The 24,373-nt window shown below is 35.1% G+C and overlaps 2 protein-coding genes across 14 annotated transcripts in view; both read right to left on the reverse strand.

Moving 5' to 3' along the window:
• Positions 1–10,094, reverse strand: part of LOC135102058 (F-BAR domain only protein 2-like) — a 56,610-nt gene extending 46,516 nt beyond the window's left edge. For 2 of the 3 annotated variants that reach the window (XM_064006716.1, XM_064006717.1), the window contains exons 1-3: positions 9,952–10,094; positions 3,748–3,839; positions 3,214–3,430 (exon numbers count right to left, since the gene is read on the reverse strand). In XM_064006716.1, the coding sequence (XP_063862786.1) occupies positions 3,214–3,430; positions 3,748–3,839; positions 9,952–9,981 (339 nt within the window). In that variant the 5' untranslated portion in view covers positions 9,982–10,094. The remainder of the gene's footprint in view (positions 1–3,213; positions 3,431–3,747; positions 3,840–9,951) is intronic. The other variant, XM_064006718.1, reaches the window with a different exon arrangement.
• Positions 10,095–11,984: 1,890 nt separating this feature from the next.
• The window catches only part of LOC135102060 (serine/threonine-protein kinase Tao-like), a 43,656-nt gene continuing 31,267 nt past the window's right edge, over positions 11,985–24,373 (reverse strand). For 10 of the 11 annotated variants that reach the window (XM_064006730.1, XM_064006723.1, XM_064006728.1 and 7 more), the window contains 4 exons: positions 23,192–23,425; positions 19,382–19,543; positions 18,398–18,516; positions 11,985–16,997 (listed from right to left, as the gene is read on the reverse strand). In XM_064006730.1, coding sequence (XP_063862800.1) covers positions 16,901–16,997; positions 18,398–18,516; positions 19,382–19,543; positions 23,192–23,425 — 612 coding nt within the window. In that variant the 3' untranslated portion in view covers positions 11,985–16,900. The remainder of the gene's footprint in view (positions 16,998–18,397; positions 18,517–19,381; positions 19,544–23,191; positions 23,426–24,373) is intronic. The other variant, XM_064006724.1, reaches the window with a different exon arrangement.

The following is a 24,373-nucleotide window of genomic DNA, read 5'->3' on the forward strand; positions in this document are numbered from 1 at the left end:
TGTCATAGACCCGTCTTTGTGTGCTGAGCGTATAACAGAGATGATGGGGTCTGGCATGGAGGTGTATATCCCTCACTCTTTTTCTCGACCTAAACCTTCCAAACCTTGGTTTAACACAGCTTGTTCTTGTGCTATACATGATAGAGAGGTGGCCCACAAAAGGTACTTATGCCTTCCATCACCAGAATCTCATGCACTTTATATCACTGCCCAGAACCATGCCAAATCTGTTCTCCAACTAGCCAAAAACTCCTTCATTAACAGAAAGTGTCAAAATCTTTCAAGATCTAACTCCCCTCATGACTTCTGGCATCTAGCTAAAAATATCTCCAATAACTTTGCTTCTTCTTCATTCCCTCCTTTATTTCAACCAGATGGCACCACTGCTATCACATCTATTTCTAAAGCTGAACTCTTTGCTCAAACCTTTGCTAAAAACTCTACCTTGGATGATTCTGGGCTTGTTCCTCCCTCTTCTCCACCCTCTGACTACTTCATGCTACCTATTAAAATTCTTCACAATGATGTTTTCCATGCCCTTGCTGGCCTAAACCCTCAGAAGGCTTATGGACCTGATGGGGTCCCTCCTATTGTTCTCCGAAACTGTGCCTCCGTGTTTGCACCTTGCCTGGTCAAACTCTTTCAGCTCTGTCTGTCAACATCTACTTTTCCTTCTTGCTGGAAGTTTGCCTACATTCAGCCTGTTCCTAAAAAGGGTGACCGTTCTAATCCCTCAAACTACTGTCCTATTGCTTTAATTTCCTGCCTATCTAAAGTTTTTGAATCTATCTTCAACAGGAAGATTCTTAAACATCTATCACTTCACAACCTTCTATCTGATTGCCAGTATGGGTTCTGTCAAGGCCACTCTACTGGTGATCTTCTGGCTTTCCTTACTGAGTCTTGGTCATCGTCTTTTAGAGATTTTGGTGAAACTTTTGCTGTTGCCTTGGACATATCAAAAGCTTTTGATAGAGTCTGGCACAAAGCTCTGATTTCCAAACTACCCTCCTACAGCTTCTATCCTTCTCTTTGTAACTTCATCTCAAGTTTCCTTTCTGACTGTTCTATTGCTGCTGTGGTAGAAAGTCACTGTTCTTCTCCTAAATCTATTAACAGTGGTGTTCCTCAGGGTTCTGTCCTGTCACCCATTCTCTTATTATTTATTAATGATCTTCTAAACCAAACTTCTTGTCCTATCCACTCCTACGCTGATGATACCACCCTGCACTTTTCCACGTCTTTTCATAGACGTTCAACCCTTCAGGAAATAAACATTTCACACAGGGAAGCCACAGAACACTTGACTTCTGATCTTTCTAAAATTTCTGATTGGGGCAGAGTAAACTTGGTATTGTTCAATGCCTCAAAAACTCAATTCCTCCAGCTATCAACTCGACACAACCTTCCAGACAACTATCCCCTCTTCTTCAGTGACACTCAACTGTCCCCCTCTTCTACAATGAACATCCTCAATCTGTCCTTTACTTATAATCTTGAACTGGAAACTTCACATCTCATCTCTAGCTAAAACAGCTTCTATGAAGTTAGGCATTCTGAGACGTCTCCGCCAGTTTTTCTCACCCCCCAGCTGCTAACTCTGTACAAGGGCCTTATCCGTCCATGTATGGAGTATCCTTCATATGTCTGGGGGGGTTCCACTCATACCGCTCTTCTAGACAGGGTGGAATCTAAAGCTTTTCGTCTCATTAACTCCTCTCCTCTAACTGACTGTCTTTAGCCTCTCTCTCATTGCCACAATATTGTATCTCTAGCTGTCTTCTACTGCTATTTTCATGCTAACTGCTCTTCTGATTTTGCTAACTGCATGCCTCCCCTGCTCCCTCAGCCTCTCTGCACAAGACTTTCTTCTTTCTCTCACCCCTATTCTGTCCACCTCTCTAATGCAAGAGTTAACCAGTATTCTCAATCATTCATCCCTTTTTATGGTAAACTCTGGAACTCCCTGCCTACTTCTGTTTTTCCACCTTCCTATGACTTGAATTCCTTCAAAAGGGAGGTTTCAAAAACACTTATCCTTCAATTTTTGACAACTGCTTTGGACCCTTTTCTGGGACTGGCATTTCAGTGGGCAGTTTTTTTCTTTACTGGACTTTTGTTGCCCTTGGCCAGTGTCCCTCCTACATAAAAAAAAAAAAAAAAAAAAAAAAAAAAAAAAAATTATATATATATATATATATATATATATATATATATATATATATATATATATATATATATATATATATATATATATATATATATATATATATATATATATATATATATATATATATATATATATATATATATATATATATATATATATATATATATATGATGTATAAACCTACAAAAATACATGTGTCAGATGTGCGAATATGAATATGTATTGATAGCTGAGAGCCCCTATGAATGAGTATTGTTTAAAACATCTCTTCTTTAATTTATATAGGGTGTAACATAAGTTTCTGCACATATTGCAAGAAGTGAAAGTACAGGTTAATCAAAGTAAAAAATATTCTATAGAAATATGCATCTTGAGGCATCATTTAACTGTGGTATGAAATTCAAGGGTGGCCTGGCAACAGACACAACAGATGGGCCATGGCAGGATGCATTGACTTGGACGTCCGGTGATGAAATTGTGAATTATTCAATAATGATTTCCACAAGTTTTGGAGCTTTACAGCATCCCACGACAAGATGAAAGATAATAATGGAATAAACATTACCCAACTATAGTAAGGATGTAATAAATGACAAATAAAATAATAAACTGCATGGCACCGTGCATTGCCTGCCTGGGCAGAGAGTAGGAAGGATCAAGGCTAACAGCAAATCAGCAGACTGTTAGTCAGTCACACACAGTTTCCCACCGAGACAGTGACAATGAATATGTTTAGATTGTATAGCATAATTTAATTTAGAGTGTATGGACTGTGGTTCCCTGGCTAGTCTAGCCACTCTACCTGTCAACAGGCCACACTTGAATTTCATACCACAGCTAAACAACACCTCAAAATGCTTATGTGTGCAGAACATTTTCGACTTTGAGTAACCTACACTTTCACCTCCGTCAACATCCACAAAAACTCATGTTACACCCTGTAGAAATACAAATACGCATGAAAACAATGAATGGCTGTGAGTCAATGTATAGGAAAGTTACTCAAAGCATCTCTATTTAAATACATGGCAGAAAAGACTTACCACTTTATGTTTCTTGTGCAGCTCATCGTTATACTTGACTACTTCCTTGACTAACTCCTGAACTCGCTGGACGGTGGTTGAGTGAATTGTGGAAAGCTTTTCTGATGACTGCCGTAAAACCCCAAATATCGGAGCGCAGGTTCCTTTCTCTGTATTGCTATTTGCTTTGTTTGCTAATTTTACCAGTGACTTTGAGTATGTCTCATCTATTGACCATCTGAAAAAAAGTATCCACAGATCAGTTATATGGTAGCTAGTAAATTTTGTGCAGAAGAATGACAAATGCATCATTTCAAGTATTATCAATACTACCTGCAGCATCTCAGTTTCATTTCAGTCTTCTGGCAACTAATATACTGAATACATACAAGACAGAATAGTATCAATAGCCTCTCTGGAATTTCCCCTGCCTTATGAAAATAAAATGAACATTTAAAAAAAAAATTCCTAATGAAACTCAAATTCATAAGAAATAAATCATACTAAAAACTGCAGCTTCTTTCATGTGATACACTCTGATTGGACATTTCTTACCTTTCTTTGAAAAATTCTGCCAACTCTTTACTAGCAGTTTGACCCTGCTTCATATTTTGATACAAAACATTCCACCCATTGTGTTCTTCTCCCTGTCAGGAAAGAAAGAATAAATTTAACTATGCTATTCAATAGATATTCAAACACTATTGTTGCAGAGAGAGAGAGAGAGAGAGAGAGAGAAATTTTACTATCACTACATAATAGCAGGATATCTCATAAGAGGGTGATGATTCTTTTCAGAATTTTGTGAACAGCATTTTCAGATTACCAAAGATACCATGAATCTACACACACACACACAAAAAAAATAAATAAATAAATAAATAAAATAAATAAAATAAATAAATAAATAAATGAATAAATAAATAAACAAATAAACAAAAAAAAGCTCAGAGTATACTTTTCTCACAATCCTTCAGATAACATTCACCACATGTACCTCCAGCAGCACTATCTCCGCATGATATCACCACCATAACTGTTCACTATCTCTTTTGTCATATCACAGTTGCTATATGGCTGCCACTACTCATACATCCCCACCATTTACCACCACCACAACTGCATCATGGGGAGGTGACATGAGCAGTGCAGACTCAGGGAAAGGTGTATGAAAGGCTCATATTCAGAAACTCTGCTTTCTCACCATGACTATTTTCAAATATTAACTGGGTTCTCAAATTATTAACTGGGTTCTCAAGTGTTTCTCCTTATAGTAACGTAGAAACCTTGTTCATCTGTCAATAGAATCATAAAAACACCTTTAAAAACTAGCTTCAACTAGAGCCTTTTGAAAGCAATTATGTGCAGTACAGAAGTGTCTGTGAATGAGGCCCACTGTGGCAATGAGGAATGTAAGCAGCAGACAGAGAAAAAAATACATGATATCAGACAGGAATGGCATGCTAGTAAGGTGAGTGCACTAATCTTTTGACAGGTGACACAAGTGAGAATCTTACGCAACAGATCCAATAATTTCCACAGGATGACAGAACACACTAAATCCAAAAACCTCAAATTATATATACACCTAATCCCTAAAAGTGGGTATTAGTACAGTTTCATATAATATGTAGCATATAGGTGTTGCTGTCCCCATATCTTAAACTGCAGTACTAAGGTATTTTAAGCCCCAGCATCAGGAAACATTAGTAGCATTGACACATTTTGAACATTTAACTTAAGTTCCATTTTGCCTCTGCTTTATAAAGCTTCTCATCAACTAATATAATCAATATAAAGCTTTCTTGTGAAGGTTTTGATAGTTAAGCTGGAGTTCCAAGGGTCTATAATATAGTATGTATGTTGTCCAACCAATTTCACAATGCCAATGCTTCAGTTTACCAATCACTAGTGTACACTACAGGCTTGCCTAATATTTTCAGAGCCTTGTATATGACACCCTTGTGAGTTATATAGTTCTCTAGCCTCTTTATCGTCATTAAACTGCATCCGAACTCCATCAAGAAGCTAAGCACTATACTGTCAGTCTCTCAGCAGCCACTACTGAGGATGACATGGTCTTGTATTTTGTCAGCACAATTTTGAAAGGTGCGAAACTCAGGTATGAGGATATAACATTTGGTCTAATTTAGTTTTGACATGTGATCCAGACCTACAAGATCCTACACAGCCTGGAGTTCATCAACACCTCTCAGTTTTTCAACCTTGGCCCAAGGGAGCTCTCCATACAAACAAGAGGGCAATTACACTTTCCAAAACCATACCCAAGACAACAAAGAGGAGCAAATATTTTAATGCCAGAGTCATCAATAAATGGAAGTCTTCCTGAGACTGTTGTGATCACTCCCTGTGGCAATGCATTAAAAAACACAAACAAGACTCTAGAATATTAAAAAAAGGAACCCTTATGAGTTATATAGATCCATAGCCTTTTTACCATCATTAAGGTAAGCAATCACTAGATACAGCAAGATTGAAGCAAGGGAATTAGTCTGACTTGAAAAGGTACAGCCAAGGGACTGATGCATGGCAGTTACATAACTAGATAAAACTAAAATAACATTAGCATTTTCACCTCAGGGTTAGGTTTGGTTGAGTTTAGATTTATTCAGTTCATTAATTTCACTGATGAGCCCTTCACTGTGTAGATCATGACTTAAAAAAAGTATCACATTTTGCCAAGAAATAAACAGTCAGTCTAGGAATAGGTAGGCTAAGGTTATTTCCATATTCCCCACCTTAACTCAAGGGTAGTCCAGGGAGGAGTATGCCTTCCTCACCCATGTTAGATTAAATGCTTCAGAAGATTTTGTTTTAAAATGCCACTCATTGTTATATGACCTAGAGTAGTGGTTCTTAACTCCTGGGTTGTCACCCAAAGTTAGGTTTCCAAGCCATTTCAATGGGTCACCAAGGATATACACACAATTTTTATCCAATATACATACTCAAAATGCTATCAAAGTATTAATCATGTGTATAGAATACCTAAGTCATTAACATCTAAGGCTAAATAAATCATAGAGACATAGACCATTTGAGGTGAAAAAATAGCCTACATCTACTCTGATTTAATTTTAAATAAAAGAGTGTTTATGAAAGTATGTGGTTTGCCACAGTCAATCTAGACAGGATTTTGGGTCACAGCTAAAAAAAATAAAAAATAAAAAAAAATAAGAACCACTGGCCTAGAGGCTGAACTCAGTCCTTCATCCTGCCAAACCCTAGCTAACATTACTTCACAGTATTATAAGAACATAGTAACATAACAAATTAGGCCTACACATGGCAGTCCCTGCATGAAATATACCTACCTACTTCCACTTATCATCCCCATCCATAAATTTGTCTAATCTTCTTTTGAAGCTCCCTAATGACAGCAATGACAACTTGATTACTGATTCCATTCAACTCATCTACCACTCTATTTGAGAACCAATTCATTCCTATCTCTTTCTTGAATCTTAACTTTTTCAAGCTTGAACCCATAACTTCTATCCTGATTACTGATCCTGAGAATTCTGCTTACACCACCCTTGTTATATTCCCTACACCACTTAAAGACCTCTATCAAGTCCCCTCTTAACCCTCTCACACACCAGACACACATGTGCATCAAAATGGCTTCATGTGAAATTGTACTGACATAGAAGTGCATCAAAGACTTATTTAAATACATTAAAAATAAAGTTTCTGGTCAAGAGTATCAGTTTTTGGTGATTTAAATAAAGATGAGGATAAGTTTCACAAGAGAAATGAACTGGCAACGCTGATGCTTCCTAGAATAAACAGTTTCAGCCCATGACTCAGGCTATCTGCACATAATCTGAGATGAATGCTGATTTCAGTTTTCCTTTGTTTTCTTGAGATATAACTGACATATCACAATGACAATAGTACCATTGTGAAGCTCATAAAAAAGACAGTTAAGTTAATGTGTGGCGTGCAGAATGCTCACAGGAAATGCCATGAGCTATGAGGTCATGAACATTCTTTTTTCTTGTTTTGTATTTATTTTTTGAGGGAAAAATTAGTAAAATTACTTTTTTGACAATTTTTTATGTGATCATCATGAAGATAATTTCCTTGTGAGTATAGTGACATAAAGTACATGCCTACTTATGAGTTTCAAAGAAAAAAAATTGCTTCTAGATCAAAGTTATGCGAAGCATGCAGAGAGGCCACAAATGCCTGCCAACACAAGAGGTATTGGAAAGAAAGCTTACAAAACTTACTGGTGTGTGAGATGGTAGACATATGTCTCTCTAAGGAATGTAAATTTAAAAGTTTCAGTCTCATTTCATAAGGAATCCCCCTATCCCCTGTACCTTTTTAGTCATTCTCCTTTGTACTGATTCTAATAGACCTATATCCTGCCTGCAATATGCTCAATCTAGATGAAGTCTGACCAGTGTCCAAACATAACTTAAATATTACTTTTTGCTTTTGAATCCCAATACCCAAAATGCTTAATTTCAGGCCTCTATGCATTGTTTTCTTAGGCCAAGATCAGAGCTAAGTATAACTTCTGAATATTTTTCATTCTCTGAACTTACCAGGACTTAATTCTTTATTGTGTACCTATTGTGTGGGTTTCTTCTACCTATGCTAAGTTCTTTGCATTTGTTAATATTAAACTGTATTTACCATCTGTTTGTCCATTCATTCATCCTATCCAAGTCTGCCGGCAAGGCTATGACATCCAAATCTGATCTAATTAATCTACTCATCTTCATTATCTGCAAATTTTAGTAACATTGATACTAATCCCACTGTCTATATGGGTCATTAATAAATATTAAAATTAATAATGCTCCTAAAACTCATTCCTGTGGTGCCCCACTAATTACTTGATCCCACTGAGATTTAGAGCCGTTTATTACTACAACTGTGTTGCCTGTTACCTAACCACAGCATTTTCCAGCCTTCCCATCTGTCTCACGTGCCCTACCCTTTCTCAAGAGCATTAGCCAAATTTTCAGACACTAACTGTTTACATATATATCTTGGCAAAACATGAAGGTTCTTTAAACCGCAATCAAAGCAATGAAAGGATCAGCAGTGATATCAATGAACTGAATGAATCTAAATCTAGCCTAACCTATCCCTCAGATAAAAACACTAATGCTATTTCAACATGATCCCTACTTCCAACACACTGGCATACCTACATCCTTGAGCTAACTTAGTAACTCACAAACAACTTCCTGAACTGGCAAATTTTCAGATTTACACCATAATCCCCCTATCCCCCTAACATAGCTGGGAGAGGCTGTTCCACCCTGGCCCCCCTCCAGGGATACTAATCTAACCTAACCTAGCTGGGGGTTATGCTTTCCTCAACCCCCCTCAGGGATATTAATCTAACCTAACCTATCCTACAAGATCAGGTCTAGGGATTTTTTGGGAGGAAGTGCCATTGTCTATTTAGAAAACTGGATTTCCCCACGGAAACTCAGAGATAAAGTTTCCTGGAATCCAGTAAGGTATACAAAAATCACATTCCCAGTGTTGCAGAGTATGAAGGTGTAAATCTAAAATAATACCCCTCTCTAACTTGCTTGACTGGCCAGAGTAAACAAATAGCCAACCAGATGAGTAACCCAGGTAAGGCAGTTCCCATGACTAAGGTAATGTCTGGTTAGTTTGATAGACTCAATTGACCCTAGTATTTCACAAACAATTTCCTATAATTGCTTGACTGGCAAGAGTAATAAGGTAGTCAACCAGGTAAACTGACATACAGCAATTCCAACAATTAACATAAAGCTTGGTTAGTTAGATAGTAAATGCTTACTTTTCCCCTCGCTACAACTGCTCTTTCCCACCCCATCCACTTGCATAAAAATTAATAAATAAGAAGTACTGTACAAAACTGCCGATTCATCACATAATTACACAAACCAACTGGCTAATATTATTTATGAAGACTCTTAGACACAAAAACTCTAATAAAATCTGAAATTATGCTAAAGAAGGAGCATCGAGGAAAAAAGACAGGAACAATGCAAAGAAAAAATAACTAAATTACCCTTAAGAAAATTTTCAGGGAAAGAACATGAAATTAACCTAAATAATGAAAATAGAAAGATAAACACAAAATAACTATGAGATAATAGACATATAAATAAAACTAACAACAGAAAAATGATGAAATCGGATTAAGAAACTGGAGACGTGAGAAAACATGAAACCAGCCTAAGTAATGAGAATAGAAGGAAAACACAAAATAACTAAGAGGTGACTGAAAGATAAATATTAAACTGACCACGGAAAATCATGAAACTCTGAGGAGCAAGAAAGCATGAAATGAACCAAGGTAATGAGAATAAAGAAGGAAACACGAAATAAGTAAGTGAAAAAACGAGATACAAATCAAAACACAAATAGGAAAATAAAATGAAATCGAATCAAAACGCTGAAGGAAACATAAAACCAACCTTAATAATAATACACGAAATTACTAATAGGAAAGAATTGTAGCTAACCACAGAAGAAATATGAAGTTTAAAAAAACGAAGAAGAGATAAAACACGAAACCGGTCTAAGGAGAAAAGGTGAGAGGGAGAGAAGGCAATAATGCATGAAGGGGGGCGGAGAGGAAATGCGAGTTAAGGATGTGGGTGGATCAGCTGATGGCCGCCCCTTACCTCACTATCTCTCCCCCCTTACCACGCCTCCACCACACCATCCACGCCCCTCTCCTGCATGCCCCGGCCTAAAGTAAAAGAGTCGTACCCAGAAATAGTCACAAAAGTCGACAGCCATGGCGGTAACAAATCCTAGTCGTTGGTAACTCCACACTCCCTCATCATGACAACAACACGCAATATGGCGCCGCCGCACTGCCCCTCACGGCCTCTACTCTTATTATTGTCTATTATCGCTATTACGCCGCTAGGATTGAAATTTGTGGCATACAATGGTTCATGAAAAAATATTATATCGTTTTCTCCATTGAGGTTTTGAGTTATACGGTTATTGTGGGTTTTGTGTTATTGGTGTGTCGGTCTTGCTTGCTAGGCAGTATTATTGTTGCACCCGCCAATGTTCAAATTTTATTTCGTGCGGTTCTGTAAAGGTTTATCTCTTTCTAATTGGTTATTTTATATGGATATGTTGAACTCTTGCTGCTGCTGCTACAACAACAACAACAACAGCTACGACTACTACTACTACTACTATTGCTACAACAACTGCAACAACAGCAACAACTACAACAACTACTACTACTGCTATTACAACAACAACAACAACAACAGCAACTACTACTACTACTACTACTACTACTACTACTACTACTGCTGCTGCTCCTGCTGCTGCTGCTGCTGGTGCTACTGTTGCCGCTGGTACTAATAAGCATTACTATTATATATAGATGGACAGACAGACAAATAAATACAGATGGAATTTTGATTGGTAGTCCATAAATAAATAAATAAATAAATAAATAAATAAATAATATATATATATATATATATATATATATATATATATATATATATATATATATATATATATATATATATATATATATATATATATATATATATATATATATAATCAAAGATCACATTGCAATGTTATCTTTGTCAAGTTTAAAATTATTCTCACGATATATGACAACCCTAAAACCTATTGGTGCCATTAACTCACTAAACTTCAGAGTTTATTTTCAACTAATTTTCCTTTTTTTTTTTTTTTTTGTCTAAATATTAAATAATTTATCTAATATGAATTATTAAAGCAGAATCAATATGTATATACGTACCACCAGCTTACTCTTAATCCTGCCAATAAAAGGATCATACAACTGTCTTTATTGCATCAATTTCTTTTCCATTAACACTTGCAATTGTTGTTCTTGACTCACTCAGAGAAGCATATATATATATATATATATATATATATATATATATATATATATATATATATATATATATATATATATATATATATATATATATATATATATGTGTTCATTCCAACTTCCATACCTTACCGTCTCTTTCATACACATTTTATTTACATGTTCTCTTTCCCTCCCTCTCATTGTATATGTAGCTGATACTTATGAGCCCACTACCTGATAAATGAGCACATCTGGCTTTAGTAATGCACTATTAAAACAATGGGAATTCAATATAGCTTTAATTGTCACTAAACTACAAAACTTTACATCCCCACAGATTCACACCTCAATGCAAAACTAAAATGATTTCGCATGTTTGAAATTAATCATTCAGCAATTGAGGACATCCATAATGCTCTACACACTGAGTGCTAGGTGAGGTGTATGGCTGTGTGGGAAGCTTCACGAGTTTTGGAAAGTAATAGTGAATTTAGCAAGAGAGGTTAAGTGGGAGGGAATTCTTGTACTGAAGATGATTACAGATTTACTGTCTTTTCATATGAATGCATTGTAGTATATCCAATAACATGCTAAGAACAAAGATCATCTCAATCATGGAGAGAATTAAGCAATTAGAATTTCAAATCAACAAAATAAGTACAAGAAATTATCCTCCTTATTTAATAGTGTAACTATCCATTACCCAACTGCTGAAGTATTCCCCCATATAAAACATTACAATTTTGGTGAAGTGGCAGTATGGATGTTTCACAGCTACAAAATACTGAGATAATGCAACAATTTATAAAAGCACATCAGCTGAGGTCAGCAGATGCAGGAAATTTGAAGATGACTCAGATTAATATAACATACAATTATGTACATCTGTACAATAAAGCTGGAACAGTAAAAATAACACTTAGATTTGGAAGCATCATGTATTTCCTTATATACAGACACAAAATTTTTTTCAACATTACAAACACAGAGACCCATACAAAAATGCATCCTCACTTGTCTGAACTGCAACGTGAAATTCATTCATATCGATGCAAGGGGCATCCACCGGACACTACGCATGAGCACCAAACATCACGGAGGGTGGTACTTCCACTGGTGCCCCGGTCTTGGAGGGCAACGTGATTGCACTTTTAATGACAGCTACAACTAGATAAATCATCACATAGCTTCAATGAAGAAACAAACTGCCCATGAGGTAGTATACAGTCAGATGCCATGTTCACCAAAGTGGGTGGTAAATGCAATCTTGATATGCCTGGATCATACCACATGTTTGTAACGCTGTAAATACTTATGATCTTTTTTTTTAATTACCTGGAATTTCTAAACAGAGGAGGGTTAAGTGACATGAATGATTCTACAACATGAAAGAGGGCCAAAAGCAGAAAGAGAAATTAAAATAATACAAAATATATACAGAAAAGACTGCAGAGGATAGTTCCTAAAACAGGAAAAGGGATACAAAAAAGGCTTTTACAGATAAAACAGGCACAGCAAGGAAGGATCTAAAGGTTCCACTGGAAATATGTACACAATGGGTCAACTCAAAATGATAAAAATTCAAAGATCTCAAATAAATGATTTGCAATGGGAATATGTTAATTACACAAAATATTACAAAATATGCAATGAAACTATTAAAAATACATAAAAATACAACATACCAAGCTTGAGCTAACAGTCAATCAATTCTCAATAGAATTATATGAAAAAGAAAAGACTTTAAGCAAATAAAAAAAGTGATAAATGATAAATACATGACTAATAAAACAAAAAAACAACAAAATTAACTTCATTCAATATGACATGGGCCACTGAGAGAGGTAGATCTAGGGAAATACCTAGCCACAACAAAAATTACACTGAACACTAAAGATGATCCTACAGCTGAGACCTGTTACTGAGAAGGGAGTGCATGTTGGAATACAATATTACCTCACCAGTGAGGAGAAATCTGGAGACTGTCCTAGACAACACATCTGTTTGGTAGATCTGGTGTTACAATGCAATTATCTACCAGTCAGTGTGGTAGATATCTCACAAGGCATGCTCATCAAATCCTATAACAGTGTAGATTTCAGTATTGAACTAAATATAATTTTCCTTCCATGAATAAGCTAGATCTAATAGAGGGTGGTGGGATACCTCAGTGATTGCAATAAGTTAATAACATACAAGGTGTATATATATACAATTTTCTCCATGAAATGAAAAATGTAAATGAAAATGAAAATGAAAATGATAATAATAATAATAATAATAATAATAATAATAATAATAATAATAATAATAATAATAATAATAACAATAATAATAATAATAACAATAATAATAATAAATAAAAGTAAATAATAACATTGATACTCATTTTTAATTGCCATATAAAGGTGAGGCAAGGGTTGAATGGGGAAACATGTGGAATGCGGCACCCAAGAAAAACAATGCATCCTTTCACTCAGATACTGAGACAGTTATCCATGACTAAAGTTTATGGAGGAACACATGGATGCAGTATGTGGTAAAGGAAAGTTTACACATGGCCTGCCACTATCAACAGAACCACTGACAAAGAAGATAAAGATATTAAATATTTAAGAAAGGAAATTCATCTTTACCTTATATGAAACATGACCAAGATATGGCTGGATCATATCCAATGATCAATATCACTTATTATCACAAATATTAATAATGATAATTACATTGAAGAAAACAGAAAGAAATACTGTACAAGTAACTGTATAAAAAGTGACTGATACAAATTTGTCAAAAAAAAAAAAAAAAAAAAAAAAAAAAAAAAAAAAAGTAAATTCATACAAAGCTATAAACCATTAGAAAAGTATACCAATGATATAATACAAATGACAAAATAACTGACAAATCATACTGAACATGGTACAGAAAGAAATAGCCACGTGTACAAAAGATAACATATACATTATAATGTACAAGTAATAAAGGGCATGACAGAGATGAAATGATTCATTTGGGGCAAGATACAGCAAGAATGGACTAAGATGCATCCCATGTGAGATTGTGTACACCCAGTCCATGACCCAGAAACATCTTAGCAGCTAATTAAACACTTTGTCTCATTAAGCTCAAAGTAACAAGTCTAACTAGATTGTAATACAATAAATACCAATGGTTGACTGATAGTTATGATTAACACCCATTTTTATTTCTATAATCATTGTGGATTATATATACATGCAATAAAAAAAGAATAACCATCACTGCCATATATAATCTCAAACATCCACACATACACTCCACAGTTTGTCTTTCACACAAAGACTAACTAACAATTCAATGTTTGAGACTTAATACTGATCTCTCATTTTGTCAATTTAACCATTCAATTCCACAGTACTGCAACACTCATATATTGCTTAGCTGAAAAATCTACATGGATGCAACAAGCTTAATTTTGAAGCAATGTACTGATTTGTTCTGTCTCATCAGCAGTTACCAAAGATCTATTTAACTGTGTTTATTATTACTGTTGGTGGATACCCTTCACAAGTCTTGACTTCATAAACTTGAGCATTAAAACACTGGTAAATCAACTCCAAGTTGAACTACATAAAAGTTAATATAAAACAATAACAAAAAATACATAAATAACTCACACATTAAAAGGCTGGAATGATGTAACATACAAACAACTAGCCTTGGCCTACTTCAAGGCTGAGAATGTTTTGTGATGAAGCCGACCAGGACTCATGGTGGATGAAACCAATGATGCTGCTGGGTCAGAGAGTTAAGATTTCAGGCAATATATTAATGTGACATATGGTCAAATGGCAACTGGGTCAAAATTGAAGTTCTGTGTGGCAAAGAGAAGAGTGAAAACTCGTGAGCTGGAGTATTTTAGATTTTTTTTCTAAATTAGGATGTTGGTTTGGAAACATCAATACTCATTTTCCCTGAATAATGCTTACTTATCACATTCTAGCTCCTGTAGCATTGATACAAGTGAAAATCACTACAAGTTAAAGTGACAAATTAATATTTTCTAGTTGGTAAAAACTAAAAATCACATTTATACTTCTTACTGCCACACAAAAATACTTCACATAAAATAATTCAAAATTTTTAATGATCTCTGCAGTGTGCATTAAAGCAAAGACTGAATTAGAACCAGCTTTTTTTTTTTTTTGGGGGGGTAAAATTAATTTACTCTAAAAGCACTGACTGGCCATAAAATTTACATGTTTGCGGACTATATAAAGATCATGCACACCATGTTTTTGGCATAACAGATGTTTGAAAAATGCAATTAGACTTTGTAGTCCCCAAATATTTGTGATTAAGTCAGCAACTAAAAGCCATACAAGTAGAGGATGATGAGAATGATAAAAATGAAACAGGATAACAAGAGAAGACAATGCCTATTCTGATTTAAATAAGACAGTGAATTGAAATATACAATAATTCAACTACTAATGAAAGTATATATATATATATATATATATATATATATATATATATATATATATATATATATATATATATATATATGTAATGTTGCCATCATTGACTAGGGAAAGCTTCCTGGCAACAACTAGTATTCCTACTGAATCAACCAGTTCCATGATGATAAATAAAAATATCTATAGATACTATAATATATATATATATATATATATATATATATATATATATATATATATATATATATATATATATATATATATGGGCTGATAATGGCTGACCATGTCACAAATAACAATATAATCACACGGTTCACATGTTAAATCATTTGAGACAAGACCAGAGATTAATGAGCAGTAGATGGAAATTATCAGTATGGCAATGCTGAAACATGAGCCTTCCTGGTTTACAATTACTGGCTCCATTTCTCTTACATAACTTGATGATATTGAGCAAAGAAAGTTCTCTACTGTCAACTGATACCATCACTTTCTTTTTACTTACTTTGAAAAGAAAAATATTACAGAAAAATTAAGCAAGCCTAGTTCATAAAAAGATTAATGCTGTTTTTGGTTCATTATAAAATTTCCATGCTTGTCTGAGTTTAGCATCAGGTAATCTATAAAAAGGTGAATCTGTGCTTGCAGTGATGAACATCAGAACTCTATGATCATTAGTGTCTGTGTTTCACTGATCTGTATTGAAGGTCTGGGCAGCAAACTTAGAACAGCAGTGCCCAAATTACTATTAATGACAAGATCAACATGTATGAAGTGAGCAGAAAATGTAAGAGGAAGATAATTTGTCAACTAGTCTCTTCTCCTACCAAGAAAATTAACCTTGATTTGACACCTTCCACTTACTGATCCCTATAGGGTTTAAACTAGTAGTCAGCAATGTCTACAGCAGTTATTGGACAGATACATACACTAATTTATTAAATAACAAATTCTGACAAGCATTATAGCTTCAAGTACTGAATTCTGATTATTTATCTATCTTGCAAGCAGCAGTCCTTTCAACTAGACACAAATGTCATAACCAGTCTTGCTTACTGAAGAAATGCCAATCCAACTTGTTTTCACAATGGGAGGAAGGAAATCTAAAGCACACTGGCGTCGAGGCCACACGAGCACCTTTGTAGCCCGGGCATCTATGGAAATTTCCTGGTCACACATAGACCAGATTTAGCAATTCTTAACCATTATCTGGATATACAGCAAATAAATATTAGGTGACAATGGTATTTCATAAATAAGGCTAATTAAATATTTAAAAAAGTTTCAAATTTATATTCATACCTGGAAAATAATACAGCCTATAAAGAACAACTTGTCAAATATTTTCAAGTTCCTACACTAGCTAAAAATCAACCAGTTACTCAAAATGCTGGAGGGATAAGGAAAGCATGGGTCCAGTCAGACAGAATTCATCCGGCCATCGCTCAGTTGATGATTCCACAAGTTGAAGGGCACTGAAAAAGTTTTTACATGACAACATTAATATATGTACCAAGAAGTTATGCAAATGCATATCTATGAAAATACATGGGGTTTTTGTGCATTTTCAATCTTGCCTTATTAAATCTACATTGCATCTGAGTATACTTAATATATATATATATATATATATATATATATATATATATATATATATATATATATATATATATATATATATATATATATATATATATATATATATATATATATACACACACACACACACACACACACACACACACACACACACACACACACACACCATATATTTCAGCAGATAAGACGACTTTCAGATAAGATGATGCCAAAATTTCAGTTGAAATTTAATGGTTTTAGCTGATATTGATGGTATAAGATGACACCCAAACTACCAAACCATCTGTGGTGAAGTTTGGGTCAGTGAACACCAGACAACTGAGAGAGTAATATACTAGTACAATGAATAAAATGTATTACCAGTAATAAGGTACCATCATCTTAAAGTGCAAAATTAAACCTATAATAAAATTCTCACCAGTTATTTTTGTACATTTTCATGAAAAAGGATGGATGGATGAAGATGCTATAAAATTATATGGAATTTTCCTAAACATAAACAAACCCTTGCCTTGAGCCACCAGTGTGTCTGGCTGTTGGCCATAATCTTCTATATATCATGTTTCTTTTGATTAGATACACTGACATTCTGGAAGTTTTTTTTCTCAGTATATGGATTTCATCCCTATGCAACACTGCAAGCTGGAGAGATTCACCTTACCCTCAGTTTGCTTTCCTTTACCGCTTAGCTTTGGGTTCCATGCCTTGAAGACCTTTATATAACTCCTCCTTCTGCTTTGGGAAAGACTGGCAAATCCTACTTTATCCATTCATATACAAAGCCAGCAGAGATTTGTAGTTGTACTGCATTAAATTTTGTTTACACACTTTTCAACGGGAATACGCTTCAGCGCATTTTCTCGAAATGGATTCCTATTTTACTTTGTCTAACTTACCAAAAATTGTCATTGTTATTTACAATTGTAATTTGTATAAAATTTTAAGGCCATTATTTTCGTATCTGGCATATAAATTGACCCCCTTTCTTTTGTCTTTTTTAGGATGATTCATGTCGTCTTATATGCCATAATATATGATGTGTACGTGTATGTACATATGTATGTATGTATGTATATATATATATATATATATATATATATATATATATATATATATATATATATATATATATATATATATATATATATATATATATATATATATATATATATATATATATAATGTAAGCTTACTGTGGTTCATCTTAATGACTAAACCAGAAAATATACATGAAAAATAATAATACCAATTTTCATTTGCAACTACTAAGACTTACCTAAAACCATACCGTTGGGATTCATTATCAAAATCCTCCATCTCCCTTCCATGCTTTTCCTTCATCAACCTCACTCGCTCACGACGTTCATGCTCAAATCGAGCCGCCTCCTCTGTCATCTGAGGAATGGGATCATTATTTATTCACATCCTTGTGAAAATAACACATGAAAACACTATGTAACAGAAAAATAAAATGAGTTCACTTTGATGATGTTGATAATCCAGCACTCTTGTTAGAAATGCCATCTTGAGATGGCATTTCAACATCCTTTTAAATGTGAATAAAGAAACAGAGGTTCGTTATGGAACGTGGTCAACAGTATGAGGTAAAAGCAGAATTATTTACTAATCCATATTTACTGGCCTGATAGTTCTCTTAACAGACGTTGCCAAGACAAAATGTTTACATACATAGTCACCTGTATTCCCCTACTTTTGTCAAAGAACCAGAACACCATTTTTCAAAGAAACTGTATCATACAGGATAATAAGAACTAAGTCTGAGAGAGAGAGAGAGAGAGAGAGAGAGAGAGAGAGAGAGAGAGAGAGAGAGAGAGAGAGAGAGAGAGAGAGAGAGAGAGAGAGAGAGAGAGAGAGAGAGAGAGAATGATTACACTGATGATAGAAACAAGTGTAGTCTGAACTAAGACAAGAAAATAGAGGTAGTTATAGAGAGACTGGTAAGCCAGCCCATTGGTGCCAAATGTGCTACATGAGAAAGGAGCAAGGAAAACTAAAATAAACATTATCTGTATCGGGACCTGAATACTTACTCATATGACATGAAATAAAACACAGGATTCTTTATCTACTATCAACATAAACTCTGAGATATAACCCCAATTCATCACTAAAGGTGTACTTGCAAACACAAACTAGTGAACTTGAAAAAAATTATTCACAACAAAAGCACAGTTCTGAGACATATCACTGAAACACTGTCCTGAACTTCAGTACCTCTCTAATAAGTAAGGAAACCTACCTTTTGCTGTAATAAGGTTCTCCTCATTCCTACCCTTTCATCAAGCTCCCTCTTCTCACGGTTACGCTGTGCTTCAGCCTGCTGACGATTTCGAGTCTGATATTCTGCTAACATTTCTAGTTCTCTTTGGAGTTTTTCTGAGACCTGTTGCTGCTCTACAACCTGAAAGGGGAAAAATAATGCATTACTTTCTTGTTTGTTTACTGAGAGAGAGAGAGAGAGAGAGAGAGAGAGAGAGAGAGAGAGAGAGAGAGAGAGAGAGAGAGAGAGAGAGAGAGAGAGAGAGAGAGAGAGAGAGAGAGAGAGAAATGGAACTAGTAACAACTGAAGACTTCATTCAGAGGATGGTGATAACTGTGCAGCTTGGCAAACTTAGCTGAGTCATGCAAACAAAAGATAGTCCTTTCACATTAATGATGAATCAACTTAACAGAAACTTTGCAAGAGTTCATAATTATGAATGTTGTGCTGGAACTTGTCTTTCTTTATGTAGAGCACTAATGCAAAATATGGATGGAATTTTTACATGATGGTATAAATATTTATTTGACAGTTTGCTTGGTGATTGTTATTCATCATATGTATAAAGGAGGCAAGCCAAGAGCTGCTAAAACATAGATAAATAAATAAATTAATTAATTAATTAATTGATTAAATAAATAAATAAATAAATAAATAATTAATTAATTTGTTTGCTGCTCTCTAAAAACTGAGTATAAAACACTCCCATCAGCTTACTAATTTAGTTTTGGAGGTGTCAAGATACTCCTGTAAGAGCTTAAGAGCTTAAGTTATAAGTAAGTGGAAAAACAGAATCAAGCAAAGTTCAAGGATTTACAAGTAAGGGAAGATAAGAAATATACATTGGTTAACTCTTCCAGTAATGTGAGCAAAATAGGGATGAAGGTAGTTAGTTTGTACAACAAGGATATAAGAAGAACTAAAGGCATGCAAATAACAAGCTGAGATAACAGTAAACATAACAATAATAAAAGTAGAGAAGAAATAGATTATAGGTGAGTGAATTTGTCAGTTACAGAAAGGTACTGATGAGATGAAAATATTTTGATTCTGCCATTTAAAAATAGCTATGTACTGAGCCTCCCAACACATGTGAGCCATACTTCATACAAGGACTGATAAGGCCCTTGTACAGTCAGCATCTGGGAGGGACAGTATTGTTACAGTTGACAGAGAACTCTCAACTTCATGGAAGCTGTTTTAGGAAAGAGATGAACATGAGGTTCTTATAAAACACATAAATAATTCTAGTTATATTCTGAATATAAATGTTTGCCCTAATGTCTTACAATCATAAAATAAGGCTGATTCTACAACTCCAACATATGACAGAATCATAACTCATGAAAACGAGATGGGATGCCACCAGGTTGTGTATGTCATTTCGGAGGAGTGTTGTCATATAATGAAGTCTTCAACTTCATCAAATTCAAGAAGTGTCCGGAAACCCTGCCTACTCAAATCACTTGGCTCGATCACAACCATGCAGGTGCAGTGTAATGAACAGGATCAACTTCTAGGAAGCATCCCATATACTTAAATTATAAAAGTTGGCAATTAAAGACCACTGACATAAATTATCTCAGTTCAGTCCAATGCAGCAACAACTGATCTAGGACTGGCTGCCACCAACAACACCATGGAAGATTGAACAAATCTCTGGAGAGAATTCTCGAGAAAAACTGTTTTGACTGCAATAACCATCAAAATTAGGACTTAATGTAGGTTACATTCACACCTTTCAGCATTACCATTTAATACTCATTACTTGATACTGACCAATAAAAAAATGGCACCTGCATTTTTAAATAGCTATGATAAAATTACTTCATATTTGTCTTTAGCATTTACACTTCACATTCATAAAGCAAACCCAGTGCATGTAACTTTCAACAATTTAATACACATGGTTGCTTCCAAAACAGGGAAGGTATCTATAAAACTAACAGAAAATTAATATAATATCTGCACACTGCTTCTGAAGATGGGACCTACAAATTGGCAAAGCAGAGTAGTAGTTAGGAGAGAGAGAGAGAGAGAGAGAGAGAGAGAGAGAGAGAGAGAGAGAGAGAGAGAGAGAGAGAGAGAGAGAGAGAGAGAGAGAGAGAGAGAGAGAGAGAGAGAGAGAGAGAGAGAGAGAGAATGTGTCGGTGCCACTGTATCTTGAAGATGGACTGTCAGTTTCGTGATGGACATTAATGAGTTACAATCCACAATTACAAGATACAATGATCAAACCCAACAGGTTTTGTTAGTGCTAATATTTACATTCATTTAATTGCAAATGGACACTAATGACATTATGGTGTAGTGGTTAGCAAATTCAGCTCACAACCAGAGTCCAGGGTTCGAATCCTCAGCTGAGCAGAGACAATTTGGTTTTGTCTCCTTTCCACTGTAGCCCCTGTTCAGTTAGCAGAGAATGGGTATGGTACATAAAATGAGAGTTGCACCCTCATTATCCAGCAAAAGCAAAGTCCAGCAATCCTATATGTGTATGGTGTTACAGAGGCAAAACATCAACAATCCTGCCCTCCTGTGGATGGGTGTATGTGTGGACTCGTGCTATAAATATAAAAAATAGTCTACACCATACACAAAAGGTATTAAGTTATAATCTATCTATATAATCCACAAATGGATAGCTGAAACAATATCCATATACATTCATACCCAAAGAAGCACACACATTCACTAAGTCAAAATAAAATAACCATCCTTATTCTCTGGACCAGTAATGATAAGAGAGGGCAGAACTTCATTCACCATCCTTGTAAATAGATCAACTGTGCAAGCATACCTGGGTCTCTTTACATCAGGACCTGACAGCAGAGCCAACTTACCTTTACCATTTCAAAATAACCCCAACTCTATCCACATCTGATAACACCATTTAACTGAACCAAATGAAGTTGAGTTCAAGAGGCCATACAGGCCATGAATCTATAACAGTCCTATCATGGGCAACAATTCATCATTACACTATAGATGTCCCTTTTATATCTAACAATCTCTTCACTTTGTTCATCCATCTCATTCATGGTCTGTCTCCCTTCCAATCTTACACCTCTCATGTAACAAAATAGCAAAATAAATTATCTTTTGTTCCTAACATGGAAAGAGACACATACAGCAAGGGATGGGTTCTGGGTCCTCTACCTTTGTCCCTTTTAGTTATTTTCCACAAACAGCATGGAATATGGAGAGACACTTGACACCCTACATAAATAGGGCTAACCAGCCTAGCCAGCTGCACCACCAGTGATGGGTGGTGGTCACATCTTTTATGTCAACTGCAAAGGTCAAGGAAGTGGACAAAGGTAATTAAAGATATGACAGGAGTGAGATGGTTTGATAAAGTGAGAAATATCAGGGTTAGGAAGATGTGTTAATTGATGCAGCCAATGAAAGACAGCAAACCAGGGAGTGATATGGTGGTTTATGTATAAAGAATGGGGAAGGACAAATAAAGGCCTTGGCCATTCACTAATCAATCAACTCCATCTTACAACAACAAATGGACTTCTGCACAGCTGAGCTCATGCTTGGCATCATCACCATTCATCTGCGACATGGAGCCATGGACATCTAGTAGATTTTGGGCATTACTCAAAATCAACCATGCACCAAATGTTCTCCATCAAAGGTTGAGGCATTGACAGGTAGAAGAAAGCAAGAAGGATGCTTAACTTCAATGTCATTCTTGGGGTTAGTGCACATAGCAAAACAATGGTTATGAGAAAAGAAGGGCTGTTAGTTTTCTCATGAACAAAGCCCCACAGTGTTTACCTGACTTTCATCCAACCGAAGAGACTGCCTCTGAAGCATCTCCGCAATGGATTGCTCATACTGCTCTCCAAGCATGGCCAACTTCCGACGCTGGTCGTCCTTTAACCTCTTGATAATTGCTCGTTGATCTTCTTTGGGTGTTTTGGCAAGAATCTGAGTTTTATATTCTTTATATTGTTGACGCTGTATATTAATGGTCTCCCGGAACTGACGACGTATTTCAATTTCTTTTTGCTGAAACAATACATGTATCAAACCTTTTGCTACATAAAAAAACAAGAATATTTAGACTCAACCTATCCAAGTCTTCCTGTTACTTGAATTACCTTTTCTCTTTTGTCTGGACACCATTCTCTGCTACCTGAATTGTGAGCTTAAGCCAACCACCACCAGCACTTAATAGTATTTCGTTCCTGCTTCTCTACTAAAACATTAGGTACTCCATCAAAATACACTTTATTCATAAACTTTTCTTCATGAAATTAAAATGCATCACAACACATCCTTTCATACAAAATAAATGATTTACAAAGACACACATTTAATCAATTATGTCAGTAATTTTGAAACAGTAAGCACTTTTTTCCTTATATCTTGAATGTTCCTCAGACATATAATTTCAGTAACATTCAACCTCCTTCTCTCTCCTGCTCCCCTTTCAAATTTCAGCCAGTATGAATATTCACAACATTATTCTTTTTACATTCATTCCAAAACAATCTTGCAGTGCCTTAAAATTAATCAATTAATCAATCCAAGTAATCTACAAAAAATGTGGGAAGCTCCAGATTTTTTTTCATTTTTAAGATACCTTGAATAAGCTTTTGTCCAAATTATGCCATTACATTACCTAACAAAATTACATCAAGGAAAAGCATACAGGTAGATAGCCAGGTTGGCTGGCAACAGCATGCATTCAGGAAGTTTTATCACAGCTAAATGATTGAATAATTGGATAAGTGCACAAGGTTATAGTACTTATGCACAATTATACCAATGAACAAACAAGAAAACAACAGTTAAAAGAGTAGCTGCCCTAAACAGAAGACATCTGTCCACTCATAAGATTGACAGTTTAGCAATGTCAAGAACCAATGTCAGCAATATTTTTGGTGCACAACATGCACAGGAAATGCTGATAATGTTTTCAAGATTAGTAAAATATATATCATACCAAAATTA

The sequence above is a fragment of the Scylla paramamosain genome, chromosome 7 (genome assembly GCF_035594125.1).
Source record: "Scylla paramamosain isolate STU-SP2022 chromosome 7, ASM3559412v1, whole genome shotgun sequence".
NCBI lineage: Eukaryota > Metazoa > Arthropoda > Malacostraca > Decapoda > Portunidae > Scylla > Scylla paramamosain.